This window comes from Panthera tigris, chromosome B2, assembly GCF_018350195.1.
Source record: "Panthera tigris isolate Pti1 chromosome B2, P.tigris_Pti1_mat1.1, whole genome shotgun sequence".
Taxonomy (NCBI): domain Eukaryota; kingdom Metazoa; phylum Chordata; class Mammalia; order Carnivora; family Felidae; genus Panthera; species Panthera tigris.
Genome location: NC_056664.1, coordinates 41330127 through 41355429, shown reverse-complemented (window position 1 = coordinate 41355429; position 25303 = coordinate 41330127). Strand labels below are relative to the sequence as shown.

The 25303-nt window shown below is 51.2% G+C and overlaps 4 protein-coding genes across 8 annotated transcripts in view; 3 read left to right on the top strand and 1 right to left on the bottom strand.

Annotated features, from left to right (window-relative positions):
• Positions 1-10427, top strand: part of XPO5 (exportin 5) — a 48093-nt gene extending 37666 nt beyond the window's left edge. For both annotated transcript variants that reach the window (XM_042986435.1, XM_007085309.2), the window contains exons 21-32: positions 65-165; positions 1944-2040; positions 3492-3628; positions 4278-4375; positions 4932-4978; positions 5429-5526; positions 6092-6154; positions 7294-7376; positions 7836-7943; positions 8078-8215; positions 8397-8561; positions 8725-10427. In XM_042986435.1, coding sequence (XP_042842369.1) covers positions 65-165; positions 1944-2040; positions 3492-3628; positions 4278-4375; positions 4932-4978; positions 5429-5526; positions 6092-6154; positions 7294-7376; positions 7836-7943; positions 8078-8215; positions 8397-8561; positions 8725-8862 — 1273 coding nt within the window. In that variant the 3' untranslated portion in view covers positions 8863-10427. The remainder of the gene's footprint in view (positions 1-64; positions 166-1943; positions 2041-3491; positions 3629-4277; positions 4376-4931; positions 4979-5428; positions 5527-6091; positions 6155-7293; positions 7377-7835; positions 7944-8077; positions 8216-8396; positions 8562-8724) is intronic.
• A 983-nt stretch (positions 10428-11410) lies between these two features.
• Positions 11411-15451, bottom strand: POLR1C (RNA polymerase I and III subunit C). 2 transcript variants are annotated; one of them, XM_007085148.3, is made up of 9 exons: positions 15332-15451; positions 15146-15217; positions 13576-13683; positions 13207-13339; positions 12799-12918; positions 12556-12708; positions 12232-12381; positions 12002-12118; positions 11411-11853 (listed from the first exon to the last, which is right to left on the bottom strand). In XM_007085148.3, exons 1-9 carry the CDS (start codon positions 15398-15400, stop codon positions 11735-11737), a joined length of 1041 nt encoding a protein of 346 aa, XP_007085210.1. In that variant the 5' UTR covers positions 15401-15451; the 3' UTR covers positions 11411-11734. The 2 variants fall into 2 exon arrangements, with proteins under 2 accessions (XP_007085210.1, XP_015394407.1); XM_015538921.2 differs by having other exon boundaries at positions 11414-11853; positions 15146-15238; positions 15332-15410.
• An 83-nt stretch (positions 15452-15534) lies between these two features.
• YIPF3 (Yip1 domain family member 3) lies at positions 15535-19720 on the top strand. 3 transcript variants are annotated; one of them, XM_007085150.3, is made up of 9 exons: positions 15537-15772; positions 16384-16581; positions 16778-16884; positions 18209-18254; positions 18394-18486; positions 18638-18769; positions 18967-19080; positions 19279-19402; positions 19495-19720. In XM_007085150.3, the coding sequence occupies exons 1-9, from the start codon at positions 15692-15694 to the stop codon at positions 19641-19643; spliced, it is 1044 nt and encodes a 347-aa protein (XP_007085212.1). In that variant the 5' UTR covers positions 15537-15691; the 3' UTR covers positions 19644-19720.
• Positions 19721-21539: 1819 nt separating this feature from the next.
• On the top strand, positions 21540-24995 carry LRRC73 (leucine rich repeat containing 73). The gene is made up of 6 exons (XM_007085310.3): positions 21540-22401; positions 23030-23190; positions 23533-23655; positions 24046-24146; positions 24294-24516; positions 24665-24995. Exons 1-6 carry the CDS (start codon positions 22130-22132, stop codon positions 24733-24735), a joined length of 951 nt encoding a protein of 316 aa, XP_007085372.2. The 5' UTR covers positions 21540-22129; the 3' UTR covers positions 24736-24995.
• Positions 24996-25303: the final 308 nt, after the last annotated feature.

Below are 25303 nucleotides of genomic sequence, written 5' to 3'. Positions count from 1 at the left end.
AAACTCATTCTTTCCTTCTGCAGCAGACTAGGAAAAGTTCACATAGTATCCTTGTTTCTTGCAGAACTCACAATACTTTATATGCACCAGAAATGCTAGCCAAGATGGCAGAGCCTTTCACAAAGGCTCTGGATATGCTTGAAGCGGAAAAATCTGCTATTTTGGGTAAGAAATCTAACTTTTTTTTTCTTGTCTTGAAGTTTGCCTTATCTCTCACGGACTCCTCAGGCAGCTTCAGTGTGCTGTGTGTCATCACCTCCTTCTCACCTAGCACTACTTGACTGTTTTTGTCATGGAGTTCCTACAGGGTCTCTAGGAACAAGTGCGTTTACTTCATTATCTTAGGGTAGAGAGGTCTTTGGAGGCTGTTTCTCCCCTGTGTTAACCCTGTGTAGTGGCATGTGTCAGAGTCTTTAGATTATAAATAAACCACGGTTTTCTGCCATGAAGGATATTAGCATACTTTCCTGCTTTCATATGTGAAGAAAAAAGGCGTTAAAATGGTTAAGTTCAAATTGCTTTAATTAGCAAAATATTATATGTGTTACCAAAAATTTCAAAGGAATAGATCCTAAACCATGTTTCCCATTTGTTACCTTGATTCGAATGTTGCTTTAACTCATTCTTCCCATTAGCAGATAACTGTGCAATCGTGTGACATGTGCTGTAAAGGAAAGTGGCCATGTGTTTATTGGGAGACCTCACCCAGTGTTGGAGAGGAATCAGAAGACTACCTCCTAGTGGAGACTTGAAGGAGGAGTAGGAAAGATCTCATCAGGCTGGGGGGCAAGAGAAGATGTTGAGCATTGTGGGCAAGCAGAATGGCAGGTAGAAGATCCTGAGGCATGTAGGAAAGAGCTTGGTATGTCTAGGGAATAGAGAATGGTGACTCATGTGGCTGGAATAGAGAGCAAGGCAGTGGTTAGAAGTTAGAGCCAGAGACATCCAGAGTTGTCTAAATAAACCGTGTGCCCATTTCTAAAGCTTCATGCTGGCTCACCATCACAGTCCCCACGGTATCTCTTCATTCCCAACCATAACCTCTGCCTGGGCCTAGTTGTGATTAAGCAGTGAGCATTCCCCAGCTGTGACATTCATGAAAGGAAGGGTGTTAGTTTGCCTTTCCGGAACTTGTGTCTGCCTCGGCCTACATGGTCCTGGACCATTTCCTGTAGCACCACTGCATTAAGGTCCACATTACAGGGGGAAAAAAAGGAGAAGAACTTCCAAGAAATATCTTGCAATCAATTTAAAAAGTAGCTGTCGCTTTACCACCCATTACCCTCGCCTCCATTCAGCCATTCAAACTAAGCCAGGAATTCCTGTTGTAGAAATAGATGGTGACCCAAAACATACTAGAATGGACAAACAGTTCCCCTCTAGCAGCTTCCAGCCATGAGCAAGACTTGAAATATAAAACTGTCTCTGATGGGATGTATAGATCTTTTGGATCTTATAGAACTCTTAAATTATACTATGATTAGTTTTCATTTTGGGTTTCATTAGTTTCATGATCAGATCATTTTGATCTGCTATATATCTTGGGCTTTTGCTTAAAATGTTGCTTGAAAAAGAGGTTCCACAACTGAAAAAGGGAAGAGGGCATTCCCAGTGCTTTTGGAGAGATCATTTTGAGCTGTCATTGTGTGTTTTGGTATAAGTCCCATCTGGAGAAACCCCCCAGCAAAAGTTGGAGTGCCCAGGTCTAGTCTGAAGTCCTGCATACTTAAATAGTTTCCACCTTTCCCCACCAAAACAGTGTTGTAACAGTCACTTTGAGGGAAGCTCTTAGCACCTCCAGCTGGTAGAAGACTCGGCCAGCTGTTTTGCGTTTACAGCACTTCTCACCCCCACTTCCAAACCATATCTGCCTGCTGTAGGGTGTTGGCAGGTAAGACCCTTGGCAGCAGAACAGCATGTTCCTGACCCATCTTTCTCCATAGGATTACCTCAGCCCCTCTTGGAACTGAATGACTCTCCTGTCTACAAAACGGTCTTGGAAAGAATGCAGCGTTTCTTCTGCACCCTCTATGAAAACTGGTAAGGAACTGACGCTATCTCCCCATATTTTCTTTTTATTTCTTTTTAAAATTTTTAATGTTTATTTTTGAGAGAGAGAGAGAGACAGAGTGTGAGAGGGGGAGGGGCAGAGAGAGAAGGTGACAAGAATCCAAAGCAGGCTCTAGGCTCCGAGCTGTCAGCACAGAGCCCGATGCGGGGCCCAAATTCACAAACAAGTGAGATCATTACCTGAGCCGAAGTTGGACACTTAACCAACCGAGCCACCCAGGCGCCCCTCCATATTTTCTGTTTAGACATGCATAGTAAAGGAATGTCATGGATAGGACTTTCGATGTAGAATTCTAGTGTACAGGTAAGATGAAGCAAGAATTTGACAGGAGACCAGTGATTGTAGTGCCACACCAAAATGAACTGGCTGGCTTTCATGTGTATGCTTTTTTATAATTGTCATAGTGCCTCAGTCCTAGCCATGACTTGAGTGAGATTTTATGCCTAACTTGTCTGCTTCCAGTGCCTAAAATGATGAGACCACAGTATAAGATACAGTGAGTGGTGATGCATTTTCTCAGAGCCCTCACTACTCATAGCTGCTTTTTTTTGTGAGAGCATGAGCAGGGGAGGGACAGAGAGAGGGAGAGAACCCCAAGGAGGTTCCACACTATAAGTGCAGAGCCCAGCTCAGGGCTCGATCTCAAAAACGGTGAGATCATGATCTGAGCTGAAATCAAGACTCGGACACTTGACTGACTGTGCCACCCAGGCTGCCTCTGGAGGCAGCTAGCCGGACTTTGTCTTTGGGTCCTGGTTGTAGGATGGGGAGGTAACTTGCCCTCCTGTAGCACACCACACTCCAGGCATTGTCCTTAGTCACCCACCGCTCCAATCAGCCAAGCTAACAAAAAGAGAATCTTCATTGACAATCCATATTGCTTATGAAGTAATGATTGCTATTGTTGCTCTTGGGTGCCAACATCTGTCTTTAAAAAGATGCTACATCGGGGCACCTGGCTGGCTCAGTCAGTTGAGCATCCAACTCTTGGTTTCAGTTCAGGTCATCATCTCATGGTTCATGGGATCGAGCCCCATGTCAGGCTCTGCACTGACAGCACAGAGCCTGCTTGGGATTTTCTTTCTCTCTTTCTCTTTCTCTTTCTCTTTCTCTTTCTCTCTCTCTTTCTCTTTCTCTCTTTCTCTCTCTCTCTCCCTCCCTCCCTCCCTCCCTCCGTCCTTCCCCCTGCCCCTCCCCCACTCACACATGCTCTCGTGCTCTCTCTCAAAATAAATAAACATCTATCAAGTGTCTAAGCTTAAAGGTGGGTGAGGGGTGTGTTACTGATTAAGCTTAAGTTCTCTTAAGGAGTAAATGCAGTTTCTTTTCTAGCTGAGAAGTGTAGACTAGAAATTCCTGGGGCATTCAGAACTAATAATAACAAATGTGGGATGTAAATGCTGTGGTTCTTCCCTTACAGTTTCCATATCCTAGGGAAGGCAGGTCCTTCCATGCAGCAGGACTTTTACACCGTGGAGCACCTTGCTACTCAGCTCCTCAGCTCGGCCTTTGTCAACTTGAACAATATTCCCGACTACCGACTCAGACCCATGCTTCATATCCTTTCCAAAGTCCCTAGATAACCCAGAGGGCCAGAAGATTGAAGACAGGAACAGCTGTCAGACACCGGAGGAGGCAGAGCTGAGCAGTGTGGAATAGATGGAATCCTTTATCTATGTGTGTGATAACCCCATTAAACAGAAAAAAAGATTCATATAAATGGCAGGAAAAATATGGAGGCAGTCCAGGGGTCTTGAAAGTGTTCTCCTGAGGGGTAGATCTTGCCCATCCCACTTCTTGGAAATGTGAAAGATAAAAGCTTTTATCTCTTTTCTGTATCCTGTCAGGTGCCTCCTCATACTTCATTCTCATTTGGACTCTTTTCTGTTTTCGAGAGTATCTCTCTTCCCAGAAGTTACAAGGAGAATGGTAAAAGAGAGTTTATTATGAAGGTGTCCCTCTTCTTTTTTCCTTCCAGGCAAATAAGTGCCCATAATGGGCAGCCTGGGATTTCTGGAAAAGAGCTTGAAGAGTTTTGCCTGTTAAGACAGAATGTCCATGGCATCTTGCAGGTCCTTTGGGGGTTGACTCTGCCCGAGGGCATAGCCTGCTGCCTGGCAGGTTTCCAGCCTGGCAGGTGAGGGGATGCCTTGGAATGGGAGGGGTATGTGCTCATGTTCTAAAACTTCTTAACCTGCCGCGGCATGGGTCTTTGTGAAGCCTCTGGTGCTCTTCTGTCCCCCAGAGCACTATGAAGCCCTGGTGTCTCCAATCCTTGGACCTCTTTTCACCTACCTCCACATGGTAAGAGATCGGTCAGAAAGGATAGCAAAGAGCCCTCTTGGGCAGGTTGGCCTCTCATGAGTCTTGCAAGTCAGGAGTTCCTGAAAGTATTTCCTGGCTCTGTCCAGATAGCCACACAGCTGTCCCACTCCAGCAGACTTTTCCTTGCTGCAGTGGATTGAGCACCCCCGAGAACTAAACTGGTTTGGTTGCCCTTGAAGACCTGCAGACTCCACTTCTGCTCCTGACCTCCTATTAACTGAGGAGAGGTGGTCAGGGGAGTGCTTCCCCTGGGTCTGTTTCCCTGATGGTGGAATTAAGCAGGAGGACCAGCTGGGTGGAGAACAGATGTGTCCAGAGAGACCTGGGAATTCTATAGTATTGTTGATCCTTTTGAAGCAAAGAAGTGTTTCGTACACTGTCCTCATCACTTTGTTTACCTTATGGGGTCTCCCAGGGCTCTGTCATTGAGATCTAGGATCATCCTTGGCTAATTCTGATCATGAAGTGGACTTAGATATTGTGTGTTCCAACCTCCTCACCACTACTGCCATTTATTTCCCTTTTGTTTTCCCAGAGGCTTTCCCAGAAATGGCACGTCATCAACCAGAGGAGCCTGCTGTGGTAAGGAACATCTCTCCTCCTGTGGAAGTACTGGCAGCCAGCTTTGGGGTGGGAGATGAGAGACAGTGGGAAGGGGAAGTTCTGCCATTCAAGGCTAGAAAGCACTAGGTTATGGTCATCCTCAGCCTGGATGGTAGATGGCTTGTCTGTGACCATTAGGCATACTCAGGTCAAGTCTTCATAGGGGGCATCTTCAGCTGCCTTAGGAGGATACTGAGACATCCTTATCCACTTTGGATTTTGATCCAGGACCTCTATCCAACTGGATATTGTCAAATAATAACGTCTTCCTCAGTGGATCATTGCTGTCCGTTCCCAACATTTGTGTGAAATGTAGACCAAAGGGAGCCAGGAGAAGGAAATGAGCACAGAGGGTCTGGTTAAGGTCACTGTTTTCCTTGACCTTCCCTTTTGCACTCCCATGGAACTTGGCCCCCTGCTTTTCTGCAGTGGAGAAGATGAGACCGCAGATGAAAACCCAGAGTCTCAAGAGATGTTAGAGGAACAACTGGTGAGGATGTTAACCCGAGAAGTCATGGACCTAATCAGTAAGTGGCATGTGGGAATTAGGGGTAGTAGAGAAGACTTTTTCTAGAAGAAGAACTGGTCACTCACCCACCTCCCTTAAGGCATGTTTACAGCAATACTGACAGATTAATTAAGAAATAATTAACTAGATAGAAACCAGGTAGTCAAATCAACTTAAGGACATCCTACGAATTGCAAAGCAAGAGGAATTTCGATCAATGGTAGTTGTAACTTCCTAGTTTTGTCAGAATATGGAGAATTCTTAATTCTTAGACGACATGAAGACGCCCAATTTTCTTTGTTGGTCATTTCATTTGTTTGGGATCCAAAATAGACCAAGGATGTATCAGGCTTCCTCTTTTGGTTACTTACTCTCCGAGAATCCTATAATTTCTCTCTAGTTAGCTGAACTTAAAGAGGGACCAGAGCAGTCTGGTCAAACACCTCTGTTTCTCCTGGTAAAAGTGATTTTGTGCCTAGACAGTGTCCCACTTTCCCCCATCTTCACCTGCCTGAAGACCGTTTGGAATTCATTGGCCTGAGGTGGCTATTGTTCAGTCCAGTAACCCCACTTTCTTGCTTTAGCGGTATGCTGTGTTTCAAAGAAAGGTGCTGACCATGGTACTGCTCCCCCTACAGATGGAGATGGTAAGTGAGCTTGTTGTTTGGCCCTCAGAGGTCTGCCCTTAGACTCCTAAATATTGTCCCTTTTGTAGCCAGGTCAGTTCCTGTAGAACTAGCAGTTTGGGGTGGGTGAGATGTACATCTAGCTTTTCTCTCTGTTGGCTCTTTTGCTGTGTTCCTCCGGCATACTCCCACCTCAGAGCTTTTGCACTTGCTATTTCCTCTATTAGGATAATTTTCCTCCCAACTGTATACGTGGCCTGTTCCCCTGCTTCATTCAGATACTCTGCTCAGTTGTCACCTCTGAGAGGTGTTCCATGATCAACCTATAAAAACTAGTGGGGGGCCTGGGTGGCTCAGTCAGTTGAGCATCCGACTTCAGCTCAGGTCATGATCTTGTCATTTGTGAGTTCGAGCTCTGTGTTGGGCTCGCTGCTGTCAGCCTGTCCACGCAGAACCCACTTCAGATCCTCTGTCCCTCTTTCTGCCCCTCCCCCACCCATTCTCCCTCTCTCCCCCTCTGTCTCTCAAAAAATAAATAAAACATAAAAAACAACCCAGCCACGCTTATTCTTCCTTTGCTTTATTTTTCTTCATAGCACTTATCACTGCCTGACATTGTTTTATTTCACTTGTTCATTTGTCACCTGTCTTCCTCATTAGAATGTAAACTATCAGGGAAGGGACTTTTTCCTATTCCTGTTACATCCCCAGTAACTAAGTGTCTGCTACAGTGGGGTCCTCATTTTTAAGTAACTGTCCAGAGTTTCCCACTATTTTCTCTTTTTGTTTTTGTTTATTTTTTTAAGAGAGACAGAGTGTGAGTGGGGGAGGGGCAGAGAGAGAGGGAGGCACAGAATCTGAAGCAGGCTCCAGGCTCCGAGCTGTCAGCACAGAGCCTGACACAGGGCTCAAACTCATGAACCGTGAGATCATGACCTGAGTGGAAGTTGGATGCGTAACTGACTGCAGCCAGATGTGTCTCTAGACCTGCCATGAGCTGGGCTTCTACACCCTTCCATGAAGTTGGGGGGCTGTCCAGGACTACTTACTTACCAGTCAGCCCAGGTTACTCAGGTTTCCTTTACTTGGTGGACTTCTATCAGAACAGGATCCTCTTCTCTGTTCTGAAAGGATGAAGCTTAATATCTCTTTGCTTACAGATGAAGAGATGATGGCCACAGAGGTAGCCCCCTCAGCCATGGCGGAGCTTACAGACCTGGGCAAATGTCTAATGAAGCATGAGGTGTGTGGAGGGGACAGGTGATGTTTTTCTCCTTTCCTGGTATGGCACCAGTTTCCACTTTTCTCAATCTGTGATGCCATCAAAGAATTTTGGGGGGCTAATGCTGCTTTATTAACTTCCTGGTTCCTAAAGCCTCCAGAAAGCAGTAGAAAAGGTCAAGGTGTCTCCCATGCTAGCATGGGCAGAGGCTTTCAGAAAAACACACGGGCACACTGTGGCGTTCAGCCTCCCCCAGGCCTGAGCTTGGTCTCCTTGCACATTGGTTTTCACTTCTATATTGGTGGTTTTTTCTTCTTTTTGACTGCTAGATATACATAGAGAGGAGGGAAGTTTGTCCTCAGTTGCTATTTTTGTCATGTTCCTCCTCACCTGTTAAAATCCCAGCTCCTCATGTATAGGAATACTCAGAAAATTAATGTGTAAATTTTCTCATTGTAATCCTTCATCCTTTTCTGCTAGGATGTTTGTACGGCGCTATTAATTACAGCCTTCAATTCCCTTGCTTGGAAGGATACTCTGTCCTGTCAGAGGACGACCACACAGCTCTGCTGGCCTCTGCTCAAACAAGTATGGTTATTCACCCCTTCTCACTCCTTATGAAAGGCTGGGGTCATGAGGATTGACTGAATCAGTTGGAAGAATCGGGTTGCTGGGGCTTTCAGAGAGTAATCCTTTGGCCCTGAGCACAGCTGTGTCCCCAGGTGCTGTCGGGGACACTGCTCGCAGATGCTGTTACATGGCTTTTCACCAGCGTGCTGAAGGGCTTACAGACGCACGGGCAGCACGACGGCTGCATGGCTTCCCTGGTCCACCTGGCCTTCCAGATATACGAGGCACTGGTGAGTGCAGAAAGCACAGAGGCAGGGCTGGCTGCAGCTTCATCTTGAGGGGCATGCTCCCAGGCAGTTGGGCCTTCATAAAAGTAGACAGCTGCCCGAAGAGGTGGGTGTGGTGGGGTCATAGGAAAGGTGGCAAGGCCCAACCTACCCCATTGAGTGGTTTTATATCCCCACTCCACAGCGTCCCAGGTACCTGGAGATAAGAGCTGTGATGGAGCAGATCCCTGACATACAGAAGGACTCTCTGGACCAGTTTGACTGCAAGCTGTTGAACCCCTCTCTGCAGAAAGTGGCGGACAAGCGCCGGAAGGACCAATTCAAACGCCTCATTGCTGGCTGCATCGGGGTAGGTCATGTGCCTTCCCTGGTGCTCCCAACCAGCTTGACCTACCCTAGTGGTCTTCTTAGACCATGTGTACAGGCAGACCGGACGCCAGCTGTAGTCATAATCTTTGAAACAACCCACTACTCAGGGCCCAGCATCAATTCTTTTCCTTTGTTTTCCACAGAAACCCTTAGGAGAACAGTTCCGCAAAGAAGTCCACATTAAGAATCTTCCCTCACTTTTCAAAAAAACAAAGCCAATGCTGGAGACGGAGGTGCTGGACAACGAGGAGGGCGGCCTGGCCACCATCTTTGAACCCTGAATCAAACTTTTGGGCATTCTTCCTTGGCCTTTATTGTCATCTCTTCTTCCCCTTCATAGCTAATCTCTAGGCCCCTCTCCACCGCCACTTCACTTTCCACCATTGTCAGCCTGGAGAGAAATCCAGGTCTGGAGCTGGAGAGAGTGGGCTCTGTGCAAGGCACAAGTAATGATACCTAAGGTATCAAGAAAGGGAGTTTGCGCTCACACCATTCTGTCTAGATCTCCCATCATTCTACTTGGAGTTTCACCTTTTCTAAGAAAGAAAAGCTAGAGCAGACTGGCCCTACTCCCCAAGCCCTCCCATCCCCATGTAGCCATACACCTGTGTAGAGGGGTCACTAGGGGTGCTACACCCAACACTGAGACTAGCGGGGCTTGCACAAGGGCTTGGTCCCGCACTGCTTACGCCAGAGTTTTGCCTGGGCCACTGCAAGTCCCACGGAGTCCCTTTGCTGCTGGGCTGGTGGAAAACCTTCCCCATCCCTCAGGGGCATGTCTGGGTCAGGTGCTGAGTGCTGAACTGAATCTGGCCAGTTTCCTTTCTGTTTTGAGCAAGAATCTGGTCACCTGATGGGATCCATGGTACAGACTACTGCTAGGCTCTGAATGCAGTGTCAAGTGTGGTACCATCAGGGACCAGGGCTGGGCCACTCTCTGGAGTACTTTCTGGCATCCCATTATAGAGCTCATACATATTCCATGCACAGTCCCTCAGTGTGGGTTCCCCAGCCCCAGGGTCCACTCAGGCATAAGAGCCACAGTACCCTATCTAGTGTCACGTGATGCCATTGGCATCTGAGGATAATGCACACCAGCTAGGCTATGTCTGTGACAAGCAGCTGGCAAAGCCACTGGTCTTCTCTCCTAGGACTAGTTGAGTCCAGGTGCCTTCAAAAATCTCCTGGTCTTTTGGGTCCCTGGTCACTTCTCTCATGGACCATTTCCAGAAGAAAAAATATGCCTTCCTGTCACAACCTGTATTGTGAGGCTCCACTCTGTTCTCAAGGTCACTAGATGGCCCTGTAAGCAGAGGGGATGTGAATGCAAGACCCTAGCCTTGAGGTCACTACTGGCCATATACAGGCTTCATTTATACAGAAACCATATAGAGTATGTCTGCATTCTGTACAGAGACCTGTCCTCAATCCAGTCCACTGATGACAGTTTTGGTAAGGACTGTGCAGAACAGCCTGGGCTCAAGCTCCACCTGTGAGCTGGTGGTCCCTGGGCAGGGTCGGAAAGAGGCCAACCTGGGGAAATGGGACTTGGAAGTTCTATGTAGCTGTTTCTATGGCACAGGTTTGCCCCATGCCCTCTTTCCGGGTGGTGCTTTGGGCTGCTTCCTGTTGACTATGAAGGCCATCTCAAAGCATGTTTCCCTCCAAACTTGATGGCTGCCTACTCCTCTCTATGGTTGGGGCTGTGGAGGGCACAGTTGTATTTATTGTGCTGTAGTATTTTTAACATCCTGTGACTTCATGCTAGAAGTTTTCTATTGTTTATAGAACCTTTTTGTAGAAACATTAACTCTAAAGCACATCTGCATGTCAGTAAAAATCTCAGTTTCATACAGAAAGGTCCCCATCTGCCTTTTTCAAACCAGTGACCTACTCTAGGGTCATAGCTCCGGAGCATCCTGCTAAAGGGACTGGACAGGAAGAACTGTGACCATGAACCTGCTGTCAAGCTTTCTCAAATAGCATGCCAGCCAGAAAAAGACATCTATTCCTGACAAACCTAGACCAAGCAGCCCATACCACTCTCCCAGTGTTTTCTGTGGCCACTAGACTGGACTCTGAGGGACTGTCCAAATGGAACTGCTGCTGTTCCTTGTGTCACTTTTTTCAAAAGATTTTTTTTTTTTTTTTAATGTTCTATTTATTTCTGAGAGAGAGGGAGACACAGAATCCAAAGCAGCTCCAGGCTCTGAGCTGTCATCACAGAGCCTGATGCGGGGCTTGAACTCACAAACTGTGAGATCACGACCTGAGTGGAAGTCAGATGCTTAACCAACTGAACCACCCAGGCGCCCCTAAAAGATTTTATTTTTAAGTAGCCTCTACACCCAACATGGGGCATGAACTTACAATCCTGAAAACTAGAGTGGCATGCTCTACCAACTGAGGCAGCTAGGTACCCATCCCTCCTTGTGTAACACCTGATAGTCATGTGACTTGATGGGTACAGACCACCCCTTTTCCTCAGAAACTTGTAGTAATCTAGGAAATGGATTAAGTGGCGCACACAATTTTCTGTGGTCTGGCTGAGCCCCCAAAGACCACCTCAATTTGGTAGGTTTTTTTGTTTTGTTTTACCTGAGCGTGTGAGCAGGTGAGAAGGGCGGAGGAGGGGAGACAATCTTAACCTGGCTCCACCCTCAGCACAGAGCTCAACGCGGGGCATGCTCCCACAACCCTGGCATCAGGACCTGAACCAAAACCAAGAATCAGACATTCAACTGAGCCTCCCAGACAGCCCTGGTATCTCTGATGAGGCTTCAGAGGACTTGGCCCTGACCTGCAGTAACACCCAAACCCTGTGTTCCTAAGTGCCAAATAATGCCAAACCTCTTCTAAGGTGAGGCCCCACATATTGGGGCTAAAACTCCGGAAGTAGTCTCTGGCAAAAGTTTTTTATTTGGATGTGAGTTTATTTACATTAAGGCCTTACAAAGGCAGGAAGTCACATTTTGTGGCACATTTAACAAAATGTATTGACTGAAAATAAGGCTGGGATTGTCCCAGAAAACCCAGGACCTGCAGTCACACTGGACTCTAGCAGTCCTGTGACCAGCAAGTCAGGACCCAAAATCTTCAGCTAGGATACTTGAGTATCCAAGCACAGCCATGCCGGTAAGTCCCATGCAAACCTCAGTCCATCTGAACTGCATCTAGTTCATCCAAGAACCGTTGGCACTTCCCCATCAGTACCTTGATGGCTTCACTCACTAGCACCTCTGGTGGCAACACCCCTGTTGACTCGACAGAAACTGGAAACCAAAGAGACACTTCAGCTCAGGCAGGGCTCGCAAAAGCTCCCGTATTAAGCTACGCAGATTCTACATCTGGACTCTACAAAGAAGCGGCAGCACCAAAGACCTGCCCCACTTCACAATACGCCCCCAACCTGACACTCACAGATATAGTGGTCCCGAACTCGAGCAAGTCGTACAACCTTCTTTAGCTTCTCGTTCCGGAACACTTCTCTGCTGAAGGTATCTAGCCGGGGATTGGCAACTCTGGCCACCTTTTTACCTAGTGAAAACAAACCGTGTTCTAAATACACGAGCCCAGAGCTTTCATTTATGCTACCTTCACAGGAAATATACTTTAGGTCCTGACCTGAACGGGTAACCCAAATGTCATACCTTGGACTTCCTGCACCTCAATAACACCAGGCGAGAAGCACCGCCTCAGCTCCTCCGCTGCATCCCCTTCCACAGGCTCAAGCAGGGTGATGTCTGGCAGAAGCCTGTAACTGGCTGTTGCCACAGGTGAAAACTTGGCATGATCCTTGCCTGGAGGGAAGAGAGTAAAACAGCCTGGGGGGAAACCTTCACATTATACAAACCCCTAATGGCGGAGGCCCACCAGCTTGCTCCTTGTCAGGACATCTCAGCTGAGCCCTTCAGTCACACCTCACTCCACTGTAATCAAACCACTCTGCCCAGGACAGCCAACAAAGTTCTTACCAATGCCCTTGACACAGTGCATGAGTAAGTCAATCTCCTGGCCAGGCCGTAGCTGAGCGATGAGAATATCATCATGCACTGGTCTGATCGTGCCCTCTGGGAAGAGGTCAGCCTGATTCCCCAGGGGCACCCATGTCATGTGCCTGGTGTACACTGGAGAAAGAAGCACATCAGAAAAGCCTCACTCCTTAAAACCAGCACCTACCAAGAAGTGGGCCTCTTGCTCGCCCTACCACTACTTACCTTTATGGTTCACATAGAGTTCATTGGGGTCAGAGGAATCTTTAGCAGCGTGGGGGTTCCGAGTGCACCTGACCTGAAGCCGAAACTGTAGAGTATCTATCTCTGTACCTTCTTCGTCTCCTGCACAAAGGGAGAGAGTAGAAGCTGTTAAAGAACTACTGAACATTTGGGTGCTAGGCACTATGCTGAGTGCATTAACTTAAATTTATCATTTAGTCTTCCGGACAAGTTACAGTAGGCAAAGGCAAGTGTTCACACAGATAAGAACAGATACACACCAAAAGATCACTAACTTGCTCGAGGTCATACAGTAATCAATCCAGGATTTGAACACAGGCAGTATGACTCCAGAATCTACTTCAGAAGAGAGCTGCTCCCATTTTCCCAAAATTTCATTTTCTCTCTCACCTTGGTTCCGATATTCAAAAAGACGGGGATCAGCATGAATGGGAATGAGCCCCAAGCGATGAGCAAGGATCTCATCCTGGACAATGGACGTGTTGTTGTACACCAGGACCTTTTCCACAGCCATGGTTGGCACCTGCCCAAGAAAACAGAATCGTTCTCCAACAAAGACCCTACAGATTCCCCATTTACTCCCACTTCCTGACAGGGGGACCTCTTCCTAAAAGAAGAATTGCTTAGTAAAAAGTTTATGAGGAATGCTCAGCAAAACTGCAAGAAAACTAAAGGAAAGGGGCACCTTGAGACAATTCTACAAGTATGGTGATGGCACAGTTTCCCACGCAACTCCACCTTTGTCACCAAAATAAATACCTCAGCTAATAAAATGCGCCGAAAAGCATTGGCAATGGCTGCATCAATTCCCACCATGTCAAACTCCAATGAGTTTTCATCCAAGTGCACTACATCCACACGGAAATTCTGTGGGGACAGAAAAAGCACTAAATGAAGCCTGCTCTCTGGAGTCAACACCTTCCCCCCTGGACATTCCTCCCAGAGTATTAACATTCACACTCACCCAAGAACCTCCCTTTGACCAGGTGTCCCTGATAAATGTTCCTTTCTCCCCCAATCCCTTATTAGGCTCTTGAAAAGTTTCCCTGTTTTCGTCCTCTACTTATGTAAAATTCTCTGTAATGTGGCTTCCAGCCCAACTATCCTCAGAAACTATTCTACTAGAGAATAGGCTTCCATACTGCTTAATGGAGTTGACATTACTCAATCCTTATCCTACCAGACTTCTCTGCTGCATTCAGCATTGATAGAATCCCTTCATTTTCGAACTCTGCCTTGACTTCTGAGTACCAATCTTCTGGTTCTCTTCCTCCTTCTCTGAGGAATCCTTCTAAATTCACTTTCTTCTACCCACTTCACCAATGTCACTATTTCCCAGGTTTTTCTGTCTCTCTCCAAGATGACCTCAATCACACTCATGGTTTTAGCAACCACACATACTAAAAAACCCCAAATTATATCTCACTTCTGATCTCATTTCAAACACACCTAGTACTAGCCTCCTAAACTTCTCCATATACAGGAAACTTAAATGCAGCATCATTCCCTTCCCCTAGATCTATTTCTCATCAGTAAATGACACCACCAGCCATCAAAGCAGCTCCTCAAATTAGGTCCTTTTATATTTCCTCCTCAAAGCCCACACCAAAGCAATTATCAAATTTACCTTCTATATCCCTTTTGCTCTATTTTCCTGATTACAATCTTAGTTCATGCTTTCAACCTCAGTTCCTCTATGCAATTCTGTCACAAATCTGACTGCTCTATTGGATCTTCAATTCGTTCTGTCCCAATCATTTAGGCTGCAGATCATGTCCACTTCAGAGCTCTTCAAAAACTCCCTATTACCTACAGGGTCTAAGATGCACTTCAATCTTGCCTACCACTCATGCTCCCCATTTTACATTCTAGCAATAATAAACTGCTTGGACGTTCCTGGAACACAGTTCACAAAACCTTTATAATTTCGTTTCTAGTCTTAGTCCCTCCTCACCCTTCCCTGTTCTCAGATTCTACTCATCAGGGCTCAATCCAGATGTCATCTTCTTCAGGAAGTAAATCTTCCATACCGCTGCCCCCAACCCCATCCCCCTTCTAGATTAAGTGCCTTTGTGGCATCACCCCATCCCCGGTTGTCCTTATCTCTATCAACCGCCTTTACCGCATTACACTGGAATCACTTACGTACGTTCTTCTCCCACAAGACTAAACATCTTGCTCCTCGAACAGGGCAGAAACCGTGTACACGAAGCGCCTTAGCACATTGCTCAAACGTTTTAGGAACGGAGCACACCACAAGGGCTGCTTCTGAGGCACAGGCTGCCCAGATACACGGTCGGTTCCTAACACCCTCTCCAAATCCACGTACCTTCTCGAAGCGGTCTTGGTCCCAGGCATCATCATAACCCGAATAGTTACCAGGAAAGTCAGTTGTATGAACCTAGAGCAAAAAGACGGGAGTCTGCGAAAGGGCAGGTAGGGCAAGCCCGCCCAACCCCACCCCATCCCTGTCCCACTCTCATTTTCCTTCCCGAGTTCAAGGCCATAGGCTTACATTGCGAACCCCGAACTCCCCTAGAACCACGCGGGTCCGCATTTCTTCCACCGCCTGAGCAGCCGCCATCTTCAACCCCTCCACGTGACTAGGGCAGCAAACTGGCGCGTGCGTCCCCCACCTCCGTCTCCGTGGCAACGCACCCGGGATCTAAGTATCGCGAGACTCTGCCCGGACTCCGTCCACGTCCCCAGCTTCCGGAAGTTTTGGCCAAACATCCGGGTTTCTCCTTTTTGCGTTCCGGTTGAACCCTCCTCTCTTTCTCGCCCCTGGACATCTCCCTCCTTCAGGCCCGCGTCTCTCCCACTCGTCCGCGCGCTGGACTAGCGCGGGCTTCAGTGACGGGAGCCCTCGAGGGACATGGCAACTACAGCGGCGCCGGCCGGCGGCGCCCGAAGCGGGGCTGGTCCGGAATGGGGAGGGTTCGAAGAAAACATCCAGGTAATCGCCCCAAGGCTCCGGCTGCAACCAGCCCCGGGGCTGGCAGTCGCCCTGAGGTGTCGTGGAGACTCCCTCGGAGCTTGGAAATCTGTTCCATTTGCAACACTTGTTCCCTCCTTTGGATCTTGGTATACACGAAAGTCTGTGGGACTAGTGCCGACCTGAAAGGTCCAGCCAGAGGGCCTCAGATCTCTGCGCCCCCCTGCTCTTGCTTTCCAGACAAGTTTGTGTTGGCCGATCGGGGTCAGGCATGGCGAGGGAGCGGGCGGTATTCACTGGCACTGGCTAAAACCATGCTGTGTGCACAGCCTGGTTTGGGGGTTGGAAAAGACAAACGAAATGGGTACTTTTGCAGCCCTCTGAGAATTTAACTGGGAAAGTAGAAGAAAGACATATATGCAAGACAGGGAATGGGTTTCCCAGGCTAGAAAAGAGAACCAGACAACCAAGCGTTCTGAGAGCAAATGAGGGAAAGAGAGGGGCCTGATCTATGGCGATTCCAAGCCATATCCCCAGCAGTGGACTAACAAAGTCCCAAACCCTGCGACCAATAGGAGGACGTACAGGTGGAGCAGAAAGATCTTGCACTCTACAAGCCACTGTCTTCACAGGGTGGAGGCTCAGCTGTGATTGACATGGAGAACATGGATGATACCTCAGGCTCCAGCTTCGAGGACATGGGTGAGTTGCATCAGCGCCTGCGCGAGGAAGAAGTAGATGCCGATGCAGCTGCTGCGGAAGAGGAGGATGGGGAGTTCCTGGGCATGAAGGGCTTCAAGGGACAGCTGAGCCGGCAGGTGGCTGATCAGGTAAGCAAGACTGGATCCCTAGCGGGTGGAAAAGTATGCCTAGGCAGGCCGCAAGTTCTGAAGTTGTGTTGAAGCTCACCCCACGTTGTCTGACCCCATAGAACCATGTAGAAATCTAATGGAAAATAAGCAACGGGGACTATAGTCTAGGGTCTCACAATCCCAACCCACCCCACTTCTGTCTTCCTTACTTCAGATGTGGCAGGCAGGGAAGAGACAAGCCTCCAGGGCCTTCAGCTTGTACGCCAACATCGACATCCTGAGACCCTACTTTGATGTGGAGCCTGCCCAGGTGCGAAGCAGGTGAGGATCCTTCTCCTGATAGAAGCTGCCCTCCTAACACCTAATCCTTCATCCAAACTACAACCAGATACCAAGCCCTTAGGCTCCCCTCTTCATGGCCCCACCAGCCCTCATCATTGCACCTGTACCCCAGCTACACTGTATGTCTTACCAGTCACAGAACAGGACATGGTGATAACACATTGCCTTCCTCCTCTTCCTTGTGTAGCAAACTACTCTTCTTCCCTCAACACCTAGCTCAGTTGTCACCTCTGTCCCCCATTCCTCAACCCCATTCCCAGTTTGTCCTCTCCTGGTGTTCCTACAGAACTCTGTGCTTTCCTCTAACAGGTGATATTTGGGCGATGCTGATTCCGGGTCAGTCTCCCCAGAGACCTCAGAAACAAGCTCAGTTTTATTTTATTTATTTTTTTTATTCCCACCACCAGAACAGTCTCTGAACCACAATATCAGCACATAGTTTTGAATGACTTTTCAAGAAGTGGATCTAATTTTGGTTTGGATCTTTTGTTCATCCTTTAAGCAATATTTATCAAATACCCAGTACCACTTAGCAGCCATTTATTAAGCATTTGCTCTGTGCTGGGCCCTGTAATACTTAGGTCTCATTGAAGACAGAGGGCGAAGATAGCTGGGAGCCTTGCCTTCGAGTGCAGTTACAATAGAGCATTTATTTGCTCTGATGGAACACACAGAAGGGACACCTGACCCAGAGTAGGTAGAGGGTGGGACAGGATAGGTTTTCCAAAGGAAGTGAAATGAAGCCACAATCCAAGGTATTATTAAAAGTTGGCCACCTAAGAAGTGGGCAGAAGTGACTTGTACTTTTATTCCTCCTGTGTGGAGCTTTCATACCAGTTCACATGTACTTTCCGAGACGATGTTCAGTGGTGCCTGGAGAAATTGGTAAGCAGGAAGATGTAGGAGACACACTGGTTCCCTCCAGTAAACCTTTCCTTCTAAACCGCTCCCAGGGCTTCATCATCACAGCCCTGAATTCTTGGCATTCTCTGCTGAGGTTTGCCTGTCTTTAAAGGGGAGCAGGTCAAATAGGTAAATCGCCAAGCCCTCTCACAAGGCCCAGGTGGGCTTTCTGAGTTCTCCATATTGCTTCTGCATGTTAGCACAGTATCCGAAGGATGTCCTTCCTGGAAGCATTTTTAGGGACAAGGAAGTTATTTTCTCATTCCTTGTCTGTCTTTACTACCCTCTTTTCCCTTTGCCATCCAGCATGTTCTCTGGAGTTAGAGATGTAATAAGATTCAGGCCCTCCAGAACTTCATAGCCTAGGGCTACTCATCTCTCCTCTCCCCTCTTCTCCCAGGCTCCTGGAGTCCATGATCCCTATCAAGATGGTCAACTTCCCCCAGGTGAATACCCAAGGTAGCATGTCTGGAAGAGCTGGGGGAGGCACGAGGGCAGAGGGTGGGGCCACCAGGCAAAGCCAAGGAAGACATAAACAGAAGAGCCATTGTACTCTCCAGCCTGAATGAGTTGGTATATTGACAGAAAATCGCAGGTGAACTCTATGGACCTCTCATGCTGGTCTTCACGCTGGTTGCCATCCTCCTCCATGGGATGAAGACATCTGACACCATTATTGTAAGCAGGACAAAGGACTTTGGGGGGTGGCTGAACTAAGTTGAAAGCTGCCCACGATGGTGGAGTGAGGTAGAAGCAGCCCCTGAGGAAAGCCCTAGGTGAGGCTGAGTCCAGAGGCCTCCCAGGACTAAGCAGAGCCTTCACCCCACAGCGGGAGGGCACCCTGATGGGTACAGCCATTGGCACCTGCTTCGGCTACTGGCTGGGTGTCTCGTCTTTCATTTACTTCCTCGCCTACCTGTGCAACGCCCAGATCACCATGCTCCAGATGCTGGCATTGCTGGTAAGGAGTCCAGCATGGTGGTGGGCAAGGGTGGTCTTAAAAAGAGCAGCCAGGCCTCGCTCTGCATCTGTCCTCGGGCCCCAGGGCCTGGAATGGGATGAGCTGGCCAGTGGATCGTTTATTTCTCAGAGTCTCCATGAGAGCTCAGAGGCCAGCCCGGCCTGAGTGATTTTCCTCCCCACCATTTTCTTTCCTAGGGCTATGGCCTCTTTGGGCACTGCATTGTCCTGTTCATCACCTATAACATCCACCTCCATGCCCTCTTCTACCTCTTCTGGTTGCTGGTGGGTGGACTGTCTACTCTACGCATGGTAAGCTGGGCAAGAGGTTGCCAAGGGTGGGCTAACCTCCCAGGGAGTTAGGGAAAACCGCCCAGACCTTGGGCTGAACCCCACAAAGGGCTCCAAATGGCTAAGAGCCCAAAAGTGGTTCCGCTCTGGGTAGGAGTGTCTTCTCCACACTGCTCACTTTGGAGCTAGGCCCTCTGAGCTGTATTCCTGTGGCCCTAGGTGGCAGTGTTGGTGTCACGGACTGTGGGCCCCACACAGCGGCTGCTCCTCTGTGGCACCCTGGCCGCCCTACACATGCTTTTCCTGCTCTATCTGCATTTTGCCTACCACAAGGTGGTAGAGGGTAAGTGACAGGAGGGCCTGAATGTGGGGGAAGGGAACAGCTTCCTCAGGCAGGGTCGAGCCAACTCTCACCTTCCATTTTCCTCCTTTCAGGGATCCTGGACACGCTGGAAGGCCCCAACATCCCGCCTATGCAGAGGGTCCCCAGAGACATCCCTGCCGCGCTCCCTGCTGCTAGGCTTCCTGCCACCGTGCTCAATGCCACAGCCAAGGCTGTTATGGTGACCCTGCAGTCACACTGACCCCACCTGAAACCCTTGGCCGGCCCCCTCTCCCCCCATCTTCGGAGCAGAGGAAGATTAAAGAACAGTATTGATGACATGTGTCTTTTTGATGGGGTCTGCAGCTGCCTCAGAGCTGTAGCCACTTAAGCAACTCCCTGATGCCTCTTGGGGCTTCTGAAGGGCACAAGGCCAGGAACCCCTGGCCAGGACTGCAGGGCTCTGCAGCCAGTGCAGAAAGTGGGTCAGCTCCTCTGAGGCCCTCTCTCCACCTACTCCTTCCTTCCTCTTTAACTCTCCCACGGTGTCTTGCTAAATATAGACTTGGTAATTAAAATATTGATTGAAGTTTGGAACTGCAGCTGCCATTCCAGTGGTCCTCCCTGCCACCCTACTTCCTATACACTTTGCTATTTTTCTGTCACTGGTGGTAATGGCACGTGTTCTCTCTTTTATACCCTCATCCAGGCAGGATGATGGTGGGACAGCCCAGACTACAATGAAAGCAGTGACTGAACCTGGAACCTGCCCCTGAGGGCAGGGGACACCTGACCCATGGAGCAGCAGGGAGGCCTCAGACACAGGAACCATTAAGTCTGATGGAGGAGTGCACCCAGCTTGAGTGGGCTCAGCCTCACTCGGGACACCAATGGAGCAGTGACAATTGGTCAAAAACTTCAATTCAACCCCATGTAATTACAAGGCTCTTATGTACCTGGCCCATTGCCTAGGGATAATTTTCCTGTGGGAGCTCACATTTGAAGCCAAACTTGGCTTTGTGCTGGTTATACTGGGGCCAGAGGAACAAAGCCATCGGTTTCTTCTGCCCTTTTCAGGAGTGCTATTCGTTCCTAAAAACCACCAGCACCCCAAGCATAGCACCATCCACCCCACCATCCATTTAATCGGCTCTACTTAACGAGTTAAATCAGGTGGTTAATGAAATAGAATTGTCGACCTCCCTTCACTATGCTTATACTTTTTTTTTTTTTTTTATCTTTACCCGAGTTAATCTGAGTCAGCATCTTTCCCTCCTAGTAAAAGGCAAGAAAGATGTGCCCTTCATTTGCCCTATGTGGCCCCACGTTGGGGGCACTTTGTCCACTTGGTGATGGTGTGGATCAGGTAACATGGGGCCTCAGGTAACTCAGGTGACATGCCTCTATGTGGACAGAGTGCGAACAGAACAGCACTGTGCACACTCTGCAGTGTACTCTTCCTGAAAGTTCCAGCCCACTTAACAGCCGTCACCACTCCAGGTCGCCGAATCTAGCACGCCCTTTAATTGGGCTACCCCAATGTCACAGGTACGGAGAGCCTCGGTCACTGACGTCAGCATCTGCGGAAGGGGTGGCACCAGCACCCTGCACCTACTTGAGGCTCACCTGGCCCAGGGGCCCTTCAGGGTGCCCGTGTGCCTGGCAGCTACGACCACCTCTGCCCGTGGCCCCCGAGGCCGCCGCTGCGGGGCAGCCATCTTGGCGAGGGGAAGTGCTCACCTGCCGCGCCCCCCTCCTCAGCGTGCGCGGCGCCGCTCGTCAAGGAGGGCGGGGCGAGGCCCGGATTACAGGGTCGTGGGGGCCTCCAAACTGGATGGGAGGGCGTGCACAAGACGCAGGCGAAGACACCGAGGGTCTGGCCCTTAGGGAGAAGGAACGACGGCGGAATGGGCAGAAGCAGCTGGTAACAGTCCCAAATGCCACCTCCACGTGACGTGACTGCCTTCTCCCTGCCACACCCCCTGCTCCTCCCAGGCCTCAACCCTACTACCTACTTTCCGAGCGTTGTTCGGGCCCACGCCCAGGGGAAGAGCGGCCCCACCGCTCCAGAGCTCCGGGTGTGCGCAAACCCGGGGCCGCGTGGCCTAGGCCGGGCAGGGGGCGGGGCGAGCGGCGGTGACGCGACCGTTGCCATGGGAACCCACCGCCCGCTCAGGCGCAGGAGCCGCAGCCGCAGCCCCAGCCGGTGCTGCCGCCCGCCGCCGGCTGCCCGCTGCCCGCCCGCCCGCCTCGGGCTCTCCCAGCGGGGCGGTAGGGGAGCCGGGCTGCAGGAAGGAAGAGAGCAGATGCGGCCTCCGAGCCGAAGCGGGTCCCGCATGACCTGAACCGAGGCCCCTAAGCCGCCGCAGCGACCGCGAGGAACGAGGACAAGCGCGAAGCAGCGCCCGCCTGGCCCCGGACCGCGCGCTCCGGCCCGTCTCCCAGACACGGACGGCACGGTCCGCCCCGACCCCAGCGCCGCGCGGTCTCAGCCCGGCCGGCGACCTCAGCGCCTCCGCAACCTCCGCGGGCCCCGAAGCTCTTTGCCTGCGCCTTCGCCGCCGCCGCCGCCGCCGCCCCCGCCCCCGCCGCAGCCGCCGCAGCCGCCTGCGCCTCTGCCACCGCCTCTGCCCCCGCTCCGTCCGCGACCCAAGCCCAGGCCCCGACCCCAGCCCCGACCCCGCCCTCGGCCCCGCCAACCTCGGCCGCGGCCCGCGCCCCGGCCCCGGAGGCCCAGCCGTGGGTACAATGCTGCCCAGCTCCATCCAGATTTCGGGGGAACCGCTGTCAGGCGCCGAGGTGCGGGACATCTGCCGCGGCCTGCGCGACAACGCCGTGCGCCTGCTCTCACTGCGCGGCTGCCGCCTCTGCGACCGCGACTTCGGCCGCATCTGCCGGGCCCTGGCCGGGGCCACGTCCCTGGCGCAGCTCAACCTTAACCTAGGCGTCGTGTCCAGTCCCAGCCGCATCAAGCAGCTGGCAGAGGCGCTGCGGACCAACCGCTCCATCCAGTCCCTCTTGTGAGTGCGCTCCCTCGCAAGGGGGTCCCGGGCACTGCATCCCTCTTCACACGCCCCCTGCCACCGCCTGTTCCTCCACACACCTTCCTGTAGCTGTCTCTGCACCAGCCTGTCTTCTCACCCCTGTACACCACCTCCCCATCCCTCTGCCCATGCCTCCAAGACCCCCTCCTAGCACATCCCTTACCTCCGGGCTTTGCACCCGCAGCCCCACCCCAAACGAGATGGGATACCCACCCCTTTCTGGCAGGGCACGTGTACCTCCCCACCTAATCACTGGCCTTGACTTCTTGGGAGCAGCTCCTCAGGTCTCAAGAAGGAAGTCTCCTGGGGATTAGACCCCTGCCCCTACATTTGCCCACTGAAGAATCCCAACCCACCAACCCACCACACTCCTCTGTGCTCTGTCCTGGATCTCAATCCCTAACCTAGAAAAGAAGCCAAATTCCCCTTCTACCTGTATTCCTTTAGAATCTAGAATTTTCTTTCTCCCTCCCCAGGGCCTCTCCCAAGTGCTATGACAGGTATCCTTCTCACCTTTAGGGCTCACATAAGGGAAGGGGATCCTTCCCTTACAGATAGGGCTGATGACTGCAGTGACCTTTGCTCTCTGGTCTCACCCCCTTAGCCTACATGGGAGTCCCCTGACAGATGCAGGGCTGGCCTTGCTGAACCCAGCCCTGGCCCTCCACCCTGCCCTTGTGGCTCTGGACCTGGGGGACTGCATGCTGGGTGATGAAGCCATCAACCTCATCTGTGGCCTCCTCCCCCCAGATGGAGCCAAGTCAGGTGAGAGAGAGGCCCTGCTGAGGGCATGGGCTGGTATGGCCTTGATGAAAAAACCAGGTGCAGAGAGCAGGGGGTGTGGTCCAAAGCTGAGGGCTCTGAATGTGGGTGAGAATGTGTTTTAAATCCTCTCAGGAAGGAGATGGATTGGGGCCTCAGCAGAACAGAGACTCAGGCATCCAGGCTGCAGTGGGCAAGGAAGGCATGGGTCTCGGATGGCCCTGGAGCTCTGTGGTGGGGGTAGGGTGGCTCTCTGCCACCAGGGAAACCCCAGAGATCCAGGGCAGGGGAGGGGCTTGAAGAGGAACAGACTCCATCCTGGTTTCTCCCTTCGATTCTGCCCAGGCTTGAAGGAGCTAACGCTGAGTGCCAACCCTGGCATCACCCCTAAGGGCTGGAGCCGCCTCGCGATTGCTGTGGCCCACAGCTCCCAGGTCCGCGTCCTCAATCTGGACTACAACCCCCTGGGTGAGGCTCAAGGAAGCCCCCTGCGAGTCTCACCACCCCATCCCCATCCAAGAGCTCCAGTTCAGGACCCTTTGGTTGCTTGCCATGGTAACCCCACCACGGTGGGGGGGGTGGGAAGGAAAGGGGGATCTGGAAGATAGCAGAGAAGCCGCTTATGTGGAGGACCAAATGACCAACAGGTGCATCAAAGTATCCATCACCACCCCTGGGCCTGGCTTGCTTCATCGGTTCACTGGCCACAGTGCCCCCCTATTGGCCACCTACCGTCAGCATTTGCTGGCGCGGGGGTGGGATCTAGGGTTGTTAGGACACTGGGGAGGCTGTGGGGAGGAAGGGTTAGCAGGCCCGCTCACGACTGCAGGTGACTGTGCATGTGTGCTGCCTCCCCAGGTGACCATGTGGCAGGGATGCTGGCTGTAGCTGTGGCCTCCAGCCGCACCTTAGAGGTCCTAGACTTGGAGGGCACAGGGCTCACCAACCAGTCAGCTCAGGTGAGAAGTTTTCATGTCTGGGTAGGGGCTAGAGGTGGGGGTGCAGGGGAGCTCACGTGTCTGTGGACATACTGAAGGGGTGGCAGGCTGGAGTGTGAAGCCGCCTTAACTGTGTTCCTCCTCTTCCGCATTCTTCCCCCACCTCAGACCCTGCTGGACATGGTAGAAAATTACCCCACGGCCTTGCGGAGCCTGGTGTTGGCTGAGAACAGCATTAGCCCAGAGCTGCAGCAACAGATCTGTGACCTCCTCTCAGAGGGAGAGGAGGAGGAGGAGGTGGCGGGAGGGGCTGGCGACACCCAGGAACGAGAGAGAGGGCGGGAGCCTGCTGCCCACCAGAGGAGCAGCAGCTCCTGGATGTGCCCCAGTGGTAAGAGCCCCGAGGGTTGATCAAAGCCAGATCTGGAAGAGGCCCGGGACCAGGGAGAGTGGGTGTGGGAAACCTAGGCTGTCTCTCACCAGATTTGTGTCCCTGGGGGAATGAATGGTGGTCTGAACACCCCTCTGCCCTTCCACAGATCCCAGCTCTCAGATGGTGCTCATGACTTCAGGACTCGGTGACAGTCTGTTGGCTGAGACCGAGATGTGACTCTCCACTTGGGCTTCTGCACATCATTACATTTTGTCTATGTCCCCAGCACCTTGTCCCAAATATCAGGGTCAGGCCCTGGGGCCTGGGAGGGAGGGAGGGGGGTGGCTGGGGCTCTGGTAGCTCCCGGCAGTGGTGGGAAGCTCTGGAAGCTGACTGAGCAACAGCCTCGGGGGCACTTGAACCCAAGGCAACGCCTCTGGACTTGTTGGCAGCTCTGGCTGCAACCCGCTGGCTCGGAAGAGATTTTATTAACTCTACAACCTGGTGTGTGGCTGTGGTCCCTGGGGGGCTGGCAGTAGGGGAGGAATTGGAACTATTAGACACTAGGGGGCAGTGCCACCCCACAGCCCAAGTTCCAGGCAGCATCCACTGGCCCCAAATATCTAACAGGTCAGGCTCAGGTCTCGGACTTCTAGGACCTGGGGTCCTGGGGCGACACCTTACACAGGCCCCCGTAAGAATCAGAACTGAGGTAAAGAGCCCGCTTCCACAGGTGGGCTGGACCCTACCTACCTCAAGGGGAGACTCAGGGGCCCTGCCAAGGTCACTTGAGGTGCACCTTCTC

Bases quoted from the DNA above. Each gene is read 5' to 3' on its own strand.
- YIPF3 (XM_007085150.3), top strand. From the start codon at position 15,692: ATGGCAACTACAGCGGCGCCGGCCGGCGGCGCCCGAAGCGGGGCTGGT. The intron at 16,885-18,208 runs GTGAGGATCCTT...CTCTTCTCCCAG, and splicing joins CCTGCCCAGGTGCGAAGCAG to GCTCCTGGAGTCCATGATCC. The intron at 19,081-19,278 runs GTAAGCTGGGCA...CTGTGGCCCTAG, and splicing joins GACTGTCTACTCTACGCATG to GTGGCAGTGTTGGTGTCACG.
- POLR1C (XM_007085148.3), bottom strand. From the start codon at position 15,400: ATGGCGGCTGCTCAGGCGGTGGAAGAAATGCGGACCCGCGTGGTTCTA. The intron at 13,340-13,575 runs GTATTTATTTTG...TTTCTTGGGCAG, and splicing joins GGCGCATTTTATTAGCTGAG to GTGCCAACCATGGCTGTGGA. The intron at 12,382-12,555 runs GTAAGAACTTTG...TCTTCCCTCCAG, and splicing joins GCACTGTGTCAAGGGCATTG to GCAAGGATCATGCCAAGTTT.
- LRRC73 (XM_007085310.3), top strand. From the start codon at position 22,130: ATGCTGCCCAGCTCCATCCAGATTTCGGGGGAACCGCTGTCAGGCGCC. The intron at 23,191-23,532 runs GTGAGAGAGAGG...GATTCTGCCCAG, and splicing joins CCCAGATGGAGCCAAGTCAG to GCTTGAAGGAGCTAACGCTG. The intron at 23,656-24,045 runs GTGAGGCTCAAG...CTGCCTCCCCAG, and splicing joins TCTGGACTACAACCCCCTGG to GTGACCATGTGGCAGGGATG.